The 18,440-nt window shown below is 38.5% G+C and overlaps 1 protein-coding gene across 1 annotated transcript in view; it reads left to right on the forward strand.

Moving 5' to 3' along the window:
- The window catches only part of vps35 (VPS35 retromer complex component), a 41,740-nt gene that overhangs the window by 13,038 nt on the left and 10,262 nt on the right, over window positions 1-18,440 (forward strand). The window contains exons 6-13 of the mRNA XM_073070086.1: window positions 741-954; window positions 8,582-8,665; window positions 9,432-9,541; window positions 10,073-10,169; window positions 14,111-14,259; window positions 14,405-14,612; window positions 16,925-17,080; window positions 17,709-17,831. Coding sequence (XP_072926187.1) covers window positions 741-954; window positions 8,582-8,665; window positions 9,432-9,541; window positions 10,073-10,169; window positions 14,111-14,259; window positions 14,405-14,612; window positions 16,925-17,080; window positions 17,709-17,831 — 1,141 coding nt within the window. The remainder of the gene's footprint in view (window positions 1-740; window positions 955-8,581; window positions 8,666-9,431; window positions 9,542-10,072; window positions 10,170-14,110; window positions 14,260-14,404; window positions 14,613-16,924; window positions 17,081-17,708; window positions 17,832-18,440) is intronic.

Raw genomic sequence — 18,440 nt, forward strand, 5'->3', positions numbered from 1 at the left:
GGACATGCTGAAAAGCAAAGGGGGAGATAATGGAGGGATTCCATTATAATAGACAAGGTGGATGGCAGCGGATTTAAAAAAACAGGTTTGAGATTAGGCTACCATTTAAATAATAAAAATATTATCTGCAAAAGACATAGATATAAAAATACATCACTGGTACAACCATGGACTACAGAAAAAAATTAAACATGGTGTTAATTCTGATGGAAAAAGCAAATAAAGCTGCTGGAAAAAAATTGGCCTGAGGATCAGAAGTGTTTCAAATTTAATAAATGATAGCAAGTAAAGTAAGATCTTCTCTTTGTATGGTGGGGTGGGAACAGAAACAGCCTGTGGCCCTGAAAGATCATTTCTATTATATTTTGTCTGATTAACCAATTCTAGATCTATATTAGTAGGTTACCTCCAATTATTAGATTTGTCAACACTGATACACATCCCAACATAGTTGATTTAGGACTTTATCAAAGTATCTCCTAAAATCCAAATGCAGACATCCATTAGCTCCCCTTATCCATTCTACTGAATTCATACACTAATCTTTGATCATTGCAAATTATTACAGTTTGTAAATGTACTTTATTGATCTGTAATATGAAATGTTTAAATCCTTAACTTAATTTTGAAAACTAATTGCAGGCTGAAAATCTAGGATTTTATCATTTCACAGGTAATCCAAAATTTAATTGTATTTAATTATATAACAGCTTTCAACTTCTTGTGCTTTTGAATTTCAGAGAAGTTGTAACTGGAGACATCAATGATTCTATGGACTTTGTGCTACTGAACTTTGCAGAAATGAACAAACTCTGGGTCCGAATGCAGCACCAGGGTCATAGCAGAGACCGAGAAAAACGGGAACGTGAGCGTCAAGAACTAAGAATTCTTGTTGGTACAAATCTAGTCCGACTTAGCCAGCTAGAAGGGGTTAACGTGGAGCGCTACAAACAGGTATGAGTTCTGGCCCTGTAGTTAAACTTGGCATTTTTCTTGATATCTGCTTTAGGTCAGAGAGATATAATTTACCAGAATTTAATAATTAAAAAACTGCTAATAACCAAGTTTTCACTTGGAATAGAATTTTCAATAAGCAAAACCCTTTGTAGTTTCTCTGTAAATTTCTGGGAATAATGCAGAAGGTGCAGGATCGGTTCATTCCAAAGAGGAAGAAAGATCCTAAGGGGAGTAAGGGGCAGCCGTAGCTGACGAGGGAAGTAAAGGACAGTATAAAAATAAAAGAGAAGAAGTATAACATAGCAAAGATGAGCAGGAAGCCGGAGGACTGGGAAGCTTTTAAAGAACACAGAAGATAACAAAAAAGGCAATACGTGGAGAAAAAAATGAGGTACGAAGGTAAACTAGCCAAGAGTATAAAGGAGGATAGTAAAAGCTTCTTTAGGTATGTGAAAAGCAAAAAAATAGTTAAGACCAAAATTGAAGACAGAAACAGGTGAATTTATTATGGGGAACAAGGAAATGGCAGATGAGTTGAACAGGTACTTTGGATCTGTCTTCACTAGGGAAGACACAAACAATCTCCCAGATGTAATAGTGACCAAAGGAACTAGGGTAATGGACGAACTGAAGGAAATTTATATTAGGCAAGAAACGGTGTTGGATAGACTGTTGGGTCTGAATGCTGATAAATCCCTGGGACCTGATGGTCTGCATCCCAGGGTACTTAAGGAGGTGGCTCTAGAAATCGTGGAAGCATTGTAATCATTTTCCAGTGTTCTATAGATTCAGGATCCGTTCCTGCAGATTGGAGGGTGGCTAATGTTGTCCCACTTTTCAAGGAAGGAGGGAGAGAGAAAACGGAATTATAGACCGGTCAGCCTGACGTCAGTAGTGGGAAAGATGCTGGAGTCAATTATAAAAGAGGAAATTATGATGCATACGGATAGCAGTAGAAGGATCAGTCTGAGTCAGCGGAGATTTACGAAGGGAAAATCATGATTGACTAATCTTCTGGAGTTTTTTTGAGGATGTTACTATGAAAATGGACAAGGGAGAGCCAGTGGATGTAGTGTACCTGGACTTTCAGAAAGCTTTTAATGAAGTCCCACATAGGAGATTAGTGGGCAAAATTAGGGCACATGGTATTGGGGGCAGAGTACTGACGTGGATTGAAAATTGGCTGGCTGACAGGAAACAAAGAGTAGTGATTAACGGGTCCCTTTCGGAATGGCAGGCTGTGGCCAATGGGGTACCGCAAGGTTTGATGCTAGGACTGCAGCTGTTTACAATATACATTAATGATTTAGATGAAGGGATTAAGAGTAACATTAGCAAATTTGCCGATGCCACAAAGCTGGGTGGCAGTGTGAAATGTCAGGAGGATGTTATGAGAATGCAGGGTGACTTGGACGGCTGAGTGGGGGAATGTATGGCAGATGCAGTTTAATGTGGATAAATGTGAGGTTATCCACTTCGGTGGCAAGAACAGGAAAGCAGATTACTATCTAAATGGAGTCAAGTTAGGAAAAGGGGAAGTACAACGAGATCTAGGTGTTCTTGTACATCAGTCAATGAAAGCAAGCATGCAGGTACAGCAGGCAGTGAAGAAAGCTAATGGCATGCTGGCCTTTATAACGAGGAATTGACTACAGGAGTAAAGAGGTCCTTCTGCAGCTGTACAGGGCCCTGGTGAGACCCCACCTGGAGTATTGTGTGCAGTTTTGGTCTCCAAATTTGAGGAAGGACATTCTTGCTATTAAGGGAGTACAGCGTAGGTTCACAAGGTTAATTCCAGGAATGGCGGGACTGTCATAAGTTGAAAGATTGGAGCGACTGGGCTTGTATACACTGGAATTTAGATGGATGAGAGGGGATCTGATTGAAACATATAAGATTATTAAGGGATTGGACACACTGGAGGTAGGAAGCATGTTCCTGCTGATGGGTGAGTCCAGAACTAGAGGCCACAGTTTAAGAATAAGGGGTAGGCCATTTAGAACAGAGATGCGGAAAAACTTTTTCACCCAGAGAGTGGTGGATATGTGGAATGCTCTGCCCCAGAAGGCAGTGGAGGCCAAGTCTCTGGATGCTTTCAAGAGAGAGTTAGGTAGGGCTCTTATAGATAGCAGGGTCAAGGGATATGGGGAGAGGGCAGGAACGGGGTACTGATTGTGTATGATCAGCCATGTTCACAGTGAATGGCGGTGCTGGCTAGAAGGGCCGAATGGCCTACTCCTGCACCTATTGTCTATTGCCTAAATGAAAATTTAAAAAGAGCTGAAAATACAGGAAATCTGAAAGACCAGTTGAAATAGATAGATAGATACTTTATTCATCCCCATGGGGAAATTCAACTTTTTTCCAATGTCCCATACACTTGTTGTAGCAAAACTAATTACATACAATACTTAACTCAGTAAGAAATATGATATGCATCTAAATCACTATCTCAAAAAGCATTAATAATAGCTTTTAAAAAGTTCTTAAGTCCTGGCGGTTGAATTGTAAAGCCTAATGGCATTGGGGAGTATTGACCTCTTCATCCTGTCTGAGGCCATTGCATCGATAGTAACCTGTCGCTGAAACTGCTTCTCTGTCTCTGGATGGTGCTATGTAGAGGATGTTCAGAGTTTTCCATAATTGACCGTAGCCTACTCAGCGCCCTTCGCTCAGCTACCGATGTTAAACTCTCCAGTACTTTGCCCACGACAGAGCCCGCCTTCCTTACCAGCTTATTAAGACGTGAGGCGTCCCTCTTCTTAATGCTTCCTCCCCAACACGCCACCACAAAGAAGAGGGCGCTCTCCACAACTGACCTATAGAACATCTTCAGCATCTCACTACAGACATTGAATGACGCCAACCTTCTAAGGAAGTACAGTCGACTCTGTGCCTTCCTGCACAAGGCATCTGTGTTGGCAGTCCAGTCTAGCTTCTCGTCTAACTGTACTCCCAGATACTTGTAGGTCTTAACCTGCTTCACACATTCTCCATTAATGATCACTGGCTCCATATGAGGCCTAGATCTCCTAAAGTCCACCACCATCTCCTTGGTCTTGGTGATATTGAGACGCAGGTAGTTTGAGTTGCACCATATCACAAAGTCCTGTATCAGTTTCCTATACTCCTCCTCCTCCTGTCCATTCCTGAAATGGCTTAATAGCAGTAAGTGCCGTCAGGCTATTTCAACATATTCCATCACAGATGTTCTCTTTGTACATGTCCTTCCCCCAATTTCTCTCCTATAGAAAACTAACACTACGTTAATTTTGAGGGGTCATAGATCAGAAACATTGACTGTATGTATACACAGATTCTCCACAGTTCTTCCAGCACATTTTTGGTCATATAATTTCCCAACTTGGCTCATGCTACTAGGAGAACTGAAACAGCAATAATTACAATGTTAAAGAGGCATTTAGGCAGGCACATGGCTGGCAGGGATCCAGAGACCATGTGCAGTAGATTAGCATTGTGGTCCACACAGATGTATTGGGCCAGAGCCTGTACCTGTGCTGTATTGTTCTATGTTTATGAAATTCTAATTTCTCTGGATGAGTGCAGCTCAGAAAGCTCAATAAGCACAGTATCTTTTAACAAAAAAGCAGTTAATTGTACCACATACACTGCCCTAAACATTCATTCCACCAGCAAAGGGGGAAGTGGTTACTTGTACTTAGGAACATCATCAACTGCAGGTTTCTCTTCAGCTTGCATGCCATCCTGAAATATATTGCCATACTTGTATTGTTGCTTGGTCCAAGTTGTGGATCTCCTTCCTCAACGGCATTGTGGAAATACTCTCTACAAGGTGTGTTGGCCTTCAGTAGTTGGGGGATTGAGTTCAAGAGCATTAGGTAATGTTGCAGCTCTATAAAAGTCCGGTTGGAGTATTGTGTTCAATGCAGCCTGCCTCATTATTAGGAAGGATGTGGAAGCTTTAGAGTGCAGAGGAGATTTACCCAGATGCTGCCTAGATTAGACAGCATGTCTTATAAAGATAAGTTGAGGAGTTAGGGTTTTTGTCTTTGGAGTGAAGGAGGATTAGAGGTGACATGATACAGTGGTACAAGATAAGAGGCATGGAATGAGTGGATAGTCAGACTTTTCCCCTGGATGGAAAGATAGATACTTTGGGAAATTCAACTTTTTTTCCAATGTCCCATACACTTGTTGTAGCAAAACTAATTACATACAATACTTAACTCAGTAAAAAATATGATATGCATCTAAATCACTATCTCAAAAAGCATTAATAATAGCTTTTAAAAAGTTCTTAAGTCCTGGCGGTTGAATTGTAAAGCCTATTGGCATTGGGGAGTATTGACCTCTTCATCCTGTCTGAGGCCATTGCATCGATAGTAACCTGTCGCTGAAACTGCTTCTCTGTCTCTGGATGGTGCTATGTAGAGGATGTTCAGAGTTTTCCATAATTGACCGTAGCCTACTCAGCGCCCTTCGCTCAGCTACCGATGTTAAATTCTCCAGTACTTTGCCCACGACAGAGCCCGCCTTCCTTACCAGCTTATTAAGCCTATAACTTCCCCTTGGAAGTTTTCATCCTTTGTTTTACAGCATTGAATCACAATGGATATAATTTGGCTTTTTTGATGCTGATCAATAAAATAAATACTTGTATCAATGTGAAAGATCTACAAAGTGCTCTAAATTAATTACAAATATGAAACACAGAATAATTGATTGCATAGGAAGAGGACTAGTGAGGGTGGCCACCAAGAGACCTATGGAAGAACTCCAGAGGAGTTATAAGCTTCATTAACTGAGATGGGAGAGACTGCACATACAACAACTGTTGTCTGGGTGCTTCACCAGTCGCAGCTTTATGGGAGGGTGGCTCAGTAAAAGCCACTGTTGGGAGGGAGAAAAACACGTGAAATCTCAGCTAGAGTTTGCCAGAGGGCATGTGATAAACTGAAGTCAGCTGGAAGAAGGTTTTATGGTCTGATGAAACCAAAATTGAGCTATTTGGCCATCAGACTAAATACTATATTTGGCATAAACCAAACACAGCACATCACTAAAAACACACCATCCATACCGTAAAGCATGGTGATGCTGTATCATGCTGTGGGGATGCTTCACTGCAGCAGGACCTAGAAGGCTGTGAAGGTAGAGGGTAAAATGAATGCAGCAAAATACAGGGAAATCCTGGAGGGAAACCTGATGCAGTTTACAGGAGAACTGTGATTTGGGAGAAGATTTGTTTTCCAGCAAGACAGTGACCCCAAGCATAAAACCAAAGCTATATGGGAATGGCTATAAAGCAACAAAGTTAATGCCCTGGAGTGGCCAAGTCAGAGTCCAGACCTCAATCCAATTGAGAATTTTTGTCTAGACTTAAAAGGGCTGTTCACTTGCAATCCCCGTGCTATCTGACAGAGCTTGAGCAGTTTTCTAAAGAAGAATGGGGAAAAATTTCAGTGTCCAGATGTGCAAAGCTGATAGATCTATCCACACAGACTCAAGGCTGTAATTGCTGCCAAGTTGCATCTGCTAAATACTGACTTGAAGGGGGTGAGTAATTATGCAATCAATTATTTTTAATATTTATAATAAATTTAGACCAATTTGTAGAAATTTGTTTTCACTTTGACACGAAAGTCTTTTCTGTTAATCAGTGTCAAAAAGCCAAATTAAATCCACTGTGATTCACTGTTGTAAAACAATAATACATGAAAACTTCCAAGGAGGGTGAATACTTTTCATAAGCACAGTAAGAGTGGGCATAACTATAAGGTGTTTGGTGGAAAGTATCAGGGGATGTTGGAGCAGGGTTGTTTTTTCTTTAAACATGGTAGGAATGCGCTGCCAGAAGTGTGGAAAAGGCCGATATTTTACTTTTTACAGTTTTACATGTTCCAGAGTGTGAGAATATATTTCTTTTGAATGTGCTAACTTTATAAAAAATATTGTGTTGCAATCATTAGTTGTGTTTTTAAGCTTGTAAATGCTGTGTACTGTTTAAATGCAGAAAGCATTTTTGAGGAATGTTGATAGAATAACTAATAGAATATAGAATAAGCTTTAGGACCTTAACCTCAATACCTCCTTGTGCAATTGGGTCCTCGTTTTCCTCACTTGCAGACCACAGTCAGTTCAGATTGGCAACATCTCCACAATTTCCATTGGCACAGGTGCACCACAAAGCTGTGTGATTAGCCCCTGCTTTGCTTCGTTTGCACTATGACTGTGTGCCTAAGCACAGCTCCCATGGCATATTCAGGTTTGCTGATGACACTGCTGTTATAGGCCAAATCAAAGGTGGTGATGAATCTGCATATAGGAGAGAAGTTTAAAAATTTGGCTGAGTGGTGCCACAACAACAACCTCTTATTGACTTCCGGAGGAGGAAACCCAAGGTTCATGAGCCAGTCCTCATTGGAAAATTCGAGGTGGGAAAGGTCAGCATCTTTTAAGTCCTTGGTGTTTTCGTTTCAAAGGACCTGTCCTGGGCCCAGCTCATAAGTGCAATTATGAAGAAAGCACGGCAGTGCCTCTACTTAAGAGTTTGCCAAGATTCAGCATGACGTCTAAAACTTTGACAAACTTCTGTGGATGTGTGGTGGACAGTATATGTCACAACCTAGTATGGAAACACCAATGCCCTTGAACAGAAAATATTACAAAAAGTAGTGGATACAGTCCAGTTCATCACGAGTAAAGCCCTCCCCACCACTGAGCACATCTACATAGCGCGTTGTTGCAGAAAAGCAACATCTAACCTCAGCGAACCCCCACCACTGAGGACATGGTCTCTTCTCTCTGCTGCCATTGGGAAGAAGGTACAACAGCCTCCGTGCTCACAAGACTGGGTTCAGGAACAGTCATTACCCCTCAACTATCAGGCTCTTGAACAGCCCTTTGGCTGTTCATTCAACTTCACTTGCCCCATCACTGAAATGTTCCCACAACCTATGGCTCACTTTCAAGAACACTTCATCTTGTGGTTCCAATATTTATTGCTTATTATTTTTTTTATTTTTGTTCCACGCAGTTTTATTTCCACATTGATTGAACTCCAGTTGGTGCAATTTTTCATTGATTCTGTTATGGTTATTATTCTATTATGGATTTATTGAGTATGCCTGCAAGAAAATGAAGCTGCTGTATACAGTGACAAAGATTTACTTTGATTATAAATTTACTTTGAACTTGGAGAATACATTGAACCCAATTTCTAATGAAGTTGGAATTTGATTCCTATTTAGAAATGTTATAGAAGGAAATAATTTACCATGATAGTTTCAGTTTTGTTCTCTAAAGCACTGATCAGTTTCAAGTGCAGTCATCTTAATAGGCAATGATGGAGCCACTTTCCCATTTGTGTGATTTTATAAGTAAATGTGTTAAACATGTCTTTCTTTTTGGTAGTAAAGATGGTGAGGAAAATTATTCCAGCACAGGAACTAATAATAAATCGGACCTGTCAGATGAAATGGAATTTGTTTCTGTTTAAAATTTCCTGTACATCTGAATGCATGGGACTTTGGAATGTCAGGCTGTTATGATTTTTGAATGCTTATTTGGATTAAACTCACAATGTTTGAGGTGAGAATGTTCTAATTGACCTATGTATCTAATTTTCATTTATTGTCCCTAGATTGTGTTAACTGGAATTTTAGAGCAGGTTGTAAACTGCAGGGATGGTTTGGCTCAGGAATATCTCATGGAATGTATTATTCAGGTAAAGTTTATTTTCTTTTTTTTCCAAGTATACTGAACTTTGTTTAATAAAAGTTCAGGAACCATATTTTAAAGTGCCCCAATTTCTGCATGTTTCAAGTTTACAGATGTGCTGAAAGATACTGAGAGACAGCAGAGTTCAAAGGGGTAGAATACTGCCTTGCTCCTTACTGTAGCACTTTAGTCATATAGTTTGTGCTGGTCACTGGGTTTGGAGACAAATGCAACCAGTAGGCTGAAATAGAAACAAATTCTGAAAATCTATTTAATAGGACAATTATTAAAATATACGAAGAATTAAAATAAAGTTCTGGAAGCTGTAATTTGTAGAAAGGAGTTAAATGTAGGGATAATTGTAATATGACTAAGGGCCTAGAGTGTCAGTTAAATATTGTATCAGTAAAACACCAAGAAGGTGCAAAGAATCTGGCAGTTGAAGAGGAAGCGACCAATGGGAGATTACAGTTATAATTTAGGTTGATTGGAGTAAAAGCCAAGAAAGGACTGATAAAAATGTTGCCAAACCCTTATCTAGCCGTCAGTACAGGATCTCAGATGTGCACCCCTTTTTGAATCTGCAAAGTGTCATGCCATTGAATTGTGCTGCTGTAGGGGTTAGGCTTTTTTTGTTTGCAAAAGCATCCTTTGAATTAAGACTCCCAGTCATTGTATGACATCTTTCATTATTGAAATGATAAAGTCTTCACTGTTGACATTTTATGAAGTGCAACTCTTTTGAATGTTCAAGCAGATTATTTTTTTAACAGGTATTCCCTGATGAGTTTCATTTGCAGACACTGAATCCATTCCTTCGTTCTTGTGCAGAGCTCCACCAAAGTGTTAATGTTAAAAACATTATCATTGCATTAATTGACAGGTAGGATTGATTAAGTAAATTGAAACCAAGTGTGTTTCTTTGAATTACAATTTCATTAAATGATACCATTGAACATTTTCAGGCCAATATTTTTTTAAAATCAAACTTGGTTTAAAACTAGGTTATCTTTTTTTTTTTTGCGTTGTTGTATGTTGGAATTTATTTGTGAAGTTGGCACCTCCATTTCCTGCAGGTCAGCTGTTGCTAAGTTGTTTTGAATCAATACATTTCAGATTCAAGTTCTACTTCAAAGATAATCACACAAATCTAGGCTGATTTAATATGCAACATTGCGAGAGTGCTGCAATGTCAGATAGGTTATCTTTGGCGGTGGTTGTAAAAGATACCATACTGTACCTCAAGGGAAGGGAGCAGGAGAGTTGCTATCTTGGTTAACATATCCTCTAATCACAATTATTTTCCAAATTAGACTGCAATGTTAACAGGTTTTAACAGTATCCATGCATTATGAAAAATGTAGCTCCAAGGCTTTATTTCACTTAATTTTTGATATTATCTTGCCATTTTTAGGTTGGCATTGTTTGCGCATCGTGAAGATGGTCCTGGAATCCCTGCTGATATAAAGTTGTTTGATATATTTTCTCAACAAGTAGCTACAGTAATCCAGGTAAGGCTGCAGACTGGACTTGCATCCTTTATTAGAAGAGCTGTTCCTAGTCTTAGGTCCTTATTTCAATTCATCACTTAATAATTTTGCCATTTTGTAAACTTGATAATTACACTAATATTGATAACTTGGACAAAACCTTGCCAATTTTGCCAGGGTTTGTGTGCACAATGAAATTATTCGGTAAATTAATGCATTACTGAAATGTCAGTCATTTCAACCAAAGCTTCTGTAATGCTTTACAAGGATGAGCAAGTTGATTTAGCCCTAACTATAATAGCAAGGTGTACTTCTGTGTCAATACTTGCAGGAGCAGTCTAGAAAACTGCTTGCAGCTGGCTGGACAGTCCACTGCATCCTTCAACACAAATATGTTTTGCCCACGTAGTCATTTAATGGTCACCATGATAGCCATGCAGTGAAGGAAACTGGTAATCTAGGCCCAGCAAAAATAGGGCCGTCAATAGGGTGTCTCATTGCCTACTTAAATGTAAAGATTGGAAAATAAATGGGAGGACAGATGAAGTATGAAAATGTGGGTGAATTCAGTGTTAACTTGTATAGAATGAAAAGTGAAGTAAATTTGAAGGAAGAAAAACACAAGTGTAAAAGAAAAAATGAGAAAACATAAAAGGTACAATTTGCTATTTTAAAAAATCATCTTGAGAAAATAAATGTGATAAGAAATTTCATATTTCTATTGCCATAAAAGTTCAGTTCATCAGTAAGATTTATCACAGCATTAAAATGTACTTGCATTGGTAATAGTTTTGTGACAGGTTTAATGGGCAATTAATTGACAGAAAAAAGTTCTTAAATGAAGCTTGACAGTAGAGTGTCATTTTCATAATCGTCAAACTTGAGGGAACTACTTAAGGATGTTCGCATTTAGACATGAATCTGCTGCACATCTGTGGCTACCATGTCATTTACCAATTAAATAAATGAACATAATTAGCCTTTGTTTAATGACAGAAGGTTACAGCATCTTAAATAGTTGGAATGCAAACCAAGTTGCAATTAAGAATTTGGAACAATTATCTGCAAGCACTAAACATTAATTTCAAAAATAAGCAAAAAGCCAGCTCTGCCACCTCAATTTTCAGAAGGCGATCTCAATTATTTTTTCCCTCTTTTTGTTCAGGAGAAATATGATGTTGAAAATTAGGCAGCAAACATTCTAATAATTTGGTTGTTCAGAATGACGGGCAGAAAGTGAACTACTCGAGGTATTAGTTTTGATCTTTGCTCTGGCTTTGAGTATGGAGAATCCAGACTGAAAAGCTGTTCATTCAGAAGTGCAGGGAGTCTAAAAGACTTAAGGTGCAGGTCAATGTAATGGTGACTACCTGACAGGAAAGAAAACTGACGTAGCATAACTAATTCCCCTTCAACACCACCCTAATCCATCTGGCAGGCTCAACCAGAATTTCAAACCCACCAGCCTACTCAATACGGCAGAACTAGTCCTCACCCTCACCAATTTCTCCTTTGGCTCCTTACTTTCTCCAAACTCGAGGGGTAGCCAGGGATCCCTTTTTGGGCACCAGGTATGCCTGCCCTTTTTTTAAGCTACATGGTGCAGTCCATGTTCCAAGCCTTCCTTGGTCATAGCCTCCAACTCTTCCTGCGCTACATTAATAACTGCATCAGTGTTGCTTTGTGCACCCGTTCTGAGCTCATCAATTTAATCAACTTTGCTTCCAACTTCCACCCTGCCTTTAAGTTCATTTGGTCCTTTCAGTGGTTCAGTTTAATATCAAGAGAATGTAAACAGTTTACAACCTGCAGTCCTTACTCCTTGCAGACATCCATGAAACGGAAAAAACCCCCACTAAGAATGATGACAGAAAAATGTTAGAACCCCAAAGCTCCACCTCCTCCCATGCACAATCAACAGCAAAAGCATCAGCCCTCTTCCCCCCCCAAACTTACTCCCAGCAGAAGTATCAGCACCCCCACCATCCACCATGCAGTAGCAAATCCCCAAATACCATGATCTAGAGTCCATCAAAAACTACTGCCCAGCTAACATCGCTACAGGCCCTCATTAATGAGGGGCACAGAGGGAGATATTGCTCCTGCCACTGCAAGAGGAGAGGCCAGCAGCTCGCTGTTCATAGTACAATCTGCAATGTTGCTTATTTGAGTTCCCTGACTTGAGAATCAGCAAACTCTCTCACCATAGAGAATGCTCGAGTGCAGAGGCCTCTGACATTTTGATGTGTCAGTCCATGGCTGCCTCCCCTGCCACAATGAAGCCACTCTCAGGGTGGAGGAGCAACACCTCATGGGTGTCTAGGTAGCCTTCAACCAAATGTCATGAACAATGATTTCACCTTTGGGTTGGTTTTTTTTTGCCTGCCTCCTTCCTCCTCTATTTCCCATTCTGTCCTCTTACCTCTTCTCCTCACCTATCTATCATTCCCCCAGTGCCCTACCTTCTTCCCTCTCTCCCATGACCCACTCTCCCTCTCCTCTCAGCTTACTACTTCTCCAGCCCTTTACCTTTCCCACTCACCAGTCCTTCTCATATCACCTTCTAGAGTTCTCCCTCCTCTCCCTGCACCCTTCATTTCTCCTGTCTTCCCCCTTCCTTTCCAGCCTGAAACATTTCTATTGATGTTGCCTGACCTGAGTTCTCCAGCATTTTGACTATGTTGGAATTCCAGCATCTGCAGAATCTGTTGTGTTTATACAAGAATATTTGCTTGGATATTGAGATTCTTGATGAGCAGAATCTAGAGTTGAAATAGTACTGAACATGAGAGCAAATAAAGATGTAGATGTAGAACCTTGCTGAGGTTGGTAGAATTTGTGGTAGAAAAAATAGTACTAACTTCATACATAATGCTAGAAATTTACTTTTAAAGAAATGTACATTGTTTAGGGCACCTGTTACATAAAGGATATTACATTGGTTTTCAGTGTAGATTCATCGCAGAATTAAACTATGGTGACAGAATGCAATTTGAGATTCTGGGACTAACTACTCTGAAGCAAGGAAGGCTGAGAAATTTTGTGGGGATTTTGGTTAGGTAGCCAATAAGTTGTCACAAAATTATCTACACAGATCAGGGATTTTTAAAAAATGCATGTTTATCTTTGTTTTTTTAATCAATGTTTTTCAGTCTTTCCCTTTCTCTCTATAATCCTAGCTCTCGATAAGGACTGGTGTGTGCTCTCCCGACTTCCCCTTCCTGAAGTCCACTATCTGTTCCTTGGTCTTACTGACATTGAGTGAAAGGCTGTTGTTGCAACAGCCAATCTACAACAGTTGTGTCATCAGCGAGTTTATAGATTATGTTTGGGCTGTGCCTAGCCACACAGTGAGGGTAGAGAGAGTAGAACAGTGGGCAAAGCATGCATCCTTGGGGTGCACTTGTGTTGATTGTCACTGAGAAGGAGATGTTATTTCTGCTCTCTGTTTTGTGTTACCAATGGCTGAAGTGCTTCTGGAGTCTAAGCACAACATTTTTTCCCCTTATATCTCTGCTATTGTATCATTTAAACCCTATTTCTGATCTTTCTTCAAGTCACCTTGTTAATATTAGATTGAAGATAAATGTTGAATGTTTTCCTGTAGAGTGCATTAACATATTTGTGCTTTATGAGAGTTACTTTTGAAGGATGGGTGATGTCCCTTTTAGCTCTGACTGCAGGCAATCCCCTTGTATCATGAATGAGAAAGTTAGATATTTATTTGAAGAAGCAAAAGCTAAAAGATGTAAAGATTTGTTTTCAGATGTGCTACTAAAGAATTGGTGTAGAATTGGCAAACATGGTCAGTGTTTGTACTGTGCATGTTAAATAACTGCACAATAGAAGTAACTGCCATCAGATTTCATATTGATCTTTCTGTGATATTCTTCAGTTGACTCTAAAATGGTCATTAGAGCTTGGACGGAAAAGTTTTAGTCAAATGACTTTGTTTGTTTTAGTCAAGACAGGATATGCCTTCTGAAGATGTGGTATCTTTACAAGTGTCTCTTATCAACTTGGCCATGAAGTGTTATCCTGAACGGGTGGACTATGTTGATAAGGTTCTTGAAACTACTGTGGAGATTTTCAACAAACTTAATCTTGAACAGTATGTATTTTTATATGTGCTTGAATTGTAATTAATAATTTAATTGTTACATTACTATTTTCTATTTAAACAGAATATTATATCTTGAGAGTCATAAAATGAATGAATTATCAAATTTCCCGTTTCTTTTCCCCTCTGCAAATAGTATTGCTACTAGCAGTGCAGTTTCTAAAGAGTTAACACGACTTCTAAAGATTCCCATCGACACCTACAACAATATACTTACTGTCCTGAAGTTGAAGCACTTCCATCCTTTGTTTGAATACTTTGACTATGAATCACGCAAAAATATGAGCTGTTACATATTGAGCAATGCTCTTGAGTATAATACAGAAATAGTTGGTCAGGAACAGGTAAGATCATTTCATGCATTTATTATCTAAGGAGAGGAAAATCTTAATTCGGATAATTAAAGTGATAACAAAGAAAAATAATTTAAGATTACGGTTTTGAAATATCTCCTGGCTCTTATGAAGTATGGAATTATTTTCTGCTTTGTACCAGTGTAAATATTTTGATATCATCTTTGGTCAGTTCTGAGATTTGTTTTGCCAAGTAGGATATTTTGAAGGTATTGTTAGGAATATTTCAGGGCTGCTTAATTTTTCTTTTTGGAATCCAAGTTAAATTTATGCTGACACCAGTCCTATAAAGGTAAGGAAAAATAGTTTTTTTTGGGCATTGGTTTAAAAATAATTAATGGATGCCATTTACTTTGTATATATTTTCATTAAGCCTGGGGCTGGTACTGTTGGAATGAAGCAATTTGGACATCAGTGTGACTTGTGTACTATTGTATTCATTTAGTAAATTTTGGCAAAATTGAACACTTCTATTCATATTTTACAAATTGCTTCAAATTTAGTAATGCATTTTGCACTGCATTATTAATGGAATGAACAGGGTTTCAAACTTTGTTTTATTATTGATTTAAAGTTTGTTGGAAAAAGCCAAATATATTTCAGATCCAACAGGGTCAGTAGAAGGATGAAACCTGTACAATGCACCAAGTAGATTTAGGCTATGTCCACACTAGACCAGATAAATCTGTAACCGAAGCTTTTTCTCTTCGTTTTGTCCCTCCGTCCACACTAAAATGGCGTTTTCCTCCCCTGAAAATGGAGCTTTTCTAAAACACCCTCCGAAGTGTGTAATTTTGAAAATGCTGCTTGGCCGGAGCAGTGTGGATGGGGTAACCGGAGAAATCTAAAAATGCTGTCATAACGTACCGAAACAGATGGTGATGGCAGCACGCCATTTCATTGTTTTCTTGAACACAACCTAACAATTTCAGAACAAACGGCGATGAGACTGAAGCCAGAAGAGTTAGAAATGTACTCACCAAATATTTTGACCCATAACTTACTGAATAGATAAGTATACTCACTTTGCCCTGTTTTCTGTCCTTGCTTGTATGAAGGTAGTTTACCTATTTATGCAAGTACTTCTCTGACAATAGATGTGTAACAGCCTAATGTAATATTGTATGGAAATACAAGCTAATACTGATGCAGATGTGTTTTATACATTTAACAAGGGGCTTTATTAATACAACAGAGTTAGTCAGTTTTTCAATGTTCGTCATCAACTGGGTCATACTGTCCATGAACTCCCTGTTGGTTGTCTCCATATGCTCCGGTATTTGTAATTTTTTTTTTAGTTTTTCAGTCCTCCTGCGCGAGAGCCAACAGCTGTCCGTCATTTAAGTTTTCCTAGTCTGTAACTCAACAAATGCACACCAACTCTTTCACGGCGAGATTTGACACCAAACATGTCGCTTGTTTTCGATAGATGTGTCCTGCGCATGTGCAGTGGGAGGAGATTTGCTGAAATACCCGTTTTAATGTGGACAGAAGTATTTTCAAAAACACTTAGTGTGGACGCCTATCGTTTTTACGTGAAATTGAAGTTTTCAAAATTATCCGGTCTAGTGTGGATGTAGCCTTAGACATTTACTCTACTTTCGCTTTTCCCTTGAGTAACTTAGTACTTGAGTAGAATCTCAGTTGTTATAGCTTGCTCATAGATTTTACCCAAAGAATGCCTGCTACTTTACTATAGTAAAACGGATTTAACTCAGAGGAGATAATGGGTTGTTTTAGCTTTAATTTTGAGGTTTAAGCAAAAAATTGATCTTGTGTGTACTTTTACGAAACTGTGGAGGTGGGAGAGGTTTAAATTGCTCATTTAAAACCTATGTGTTTTTTTTCTATGTGCTAAGTAAGGGAATATGGCTAACAACATAAAATTGCCTTTGAATTGTTGCCAGAATATAGTTATTTTTGTGTTTTTCATCTTCAATATATTTGTTAAATCCTTTCACATCTACTGCAAATGAATATTTTCTTCGTTAATTTATTCCCTGCCAGATGTATTTTTCTTAGATGAAATAGAAATATTATCACTGTATCATTTAGTTTTTTTTTCCACTGATGTTGAATATTGGGGATGCTGGAAATTGAAAATTAAAACAAAATACTGGAACTATCCCCCAGTCAGCGTCTATGGAGAGGGAAGCCATGGTCACATTTAGTTGATGAATTTCATCAACTTGGACATCTGTTTAGTTCAGAGGATTTTCTGTATTAACTTTGCACAATGATTGTGGTATATAGCCAGGGAGAAACTTGATGTTTGCTTTTATGCATGTTTCCTCTGTAAATAGGTGGATGCCATTCTGAACTTGGTGTCGACATTGATTCAAGATCAGCCCGATCAGCCAGCAGAAGATCCTGACCCAGAAGATTTTGCTGAGGAACAAAGCCTTGTTGGTAGATTCATCCATTTATTTCAATCTGATGATCCTGATCAACAGTATCTGGTATGCTAATTTACCAATTTCAGTGTTCTCTTGTTGAAAAAGAATTAACAGGTTGATGCTAAGTTATATCTGTTTGTTTACAGGAAGCTTCATATTCCTTTTTGTGCATCCCTATTGTTTTTGACTGATGTGGACTGTGTGTTCTGTATTTTAATACTGTCGATTATTTATGGGTTGAGATTTGTTTTAAAAATCCTTATCTGTACTTGATTAGATGTCAACTATAACAAATGAATAAAATTAACTACCAACTAACCTGATATCAATGACCAGAAAATGCTCTTTTCACTTCTCAAGTTGATGTTTGTAGTTCATTAATTCTAACGTAAACTTCCTAGAGCAGTGGATTCTCAGAATTTCATTAACTTCCCATATGTATATGTAGTTAACATACAAAACTTGCATATTAATCTAAATTTACTTGTTTAGATGTTAAAGTTGGCAGTGGGAGTTATAATTCTACTTAATCACTATATAAGTCTCTATTCAAAGATTTTAGTTGATGTTCTATTCCCAGAATTATCTGTATGTCAGATACCAGAAAATATACTGTAGACATTAAGAACCTGTTTTACAGCTTTGCCTATATGTATTTCATCCTAATTTTTATAATTTGATCTTCAATTAGATTTTAAACAGTGCTAGAAAACACTTTGGTGCTGGTGGAAATCAACGTATTCGCTTTACTTTACCACCATTGGTTTTTGCTGCTTATCAGTTGGCATTCTGCTATAAGGAGAATTCAAAAGTGGTAAGGTGGAATCTTCTAAAACTTTAAAAACTTTACTTTGAATGAACAAAGAAATTGAATGTAATTTGGTTGGCTGTCTTGATAATTTTCATTTTTATTCCCCAAGGCCGTTGGTCCAATGCTTATCGTAAAAGGAAGATTGTTTCCTCAATTTCTTTTAACCCAATGTAATTTCAGGACAGAATTCTAAATGGTCAGTGAATGTATGTGGATAATTTGGAGTTTCAGCCTCAGTTTACAGGAGGTAGAAAATAAATTTTATCAAACAGTAAAGAGGGCCGTGAATGACTAAGTTATTGGATTTGAATAGAGGAGGTCAATTTAGTACTGATGAGGAAAATACAATTTCAAGTGTACACTTAAAACACTTTAGCATCTAGCAGCAATCACTTTTGCACATCATTCTAGTCAAATTTCTTGGGTGAGGAGGCCATTTCTGTTCACAATAAGCAATGTTTTTATCTACTATGCTATATAACTGCAGCAAGAGGTTGCTACATTGCGTTGTAATCCCTTGCAGTAGAGGCAAATGTGCCAGTCACCTTATCCAATGATTGTTGGACTTGCATGTTAATTTTGTGATTAGCCTACTAGAGTGCATGGTTGCTT

Source organism: Hemitrygon akajei, chromosome 17, assembly GCF_048418815.1.
Source record: "Hemitrygon akajei chromosome 17, sHemAka1.3, whole genome shotgun sequence".
NCBI classification, from domain to species: Eukaryota; Metazoa; Chordata; class Chondrichthyes; order Myliobatiformes; family Dasyatidae; genus Hemitrygon; species Hemitrygon akajei.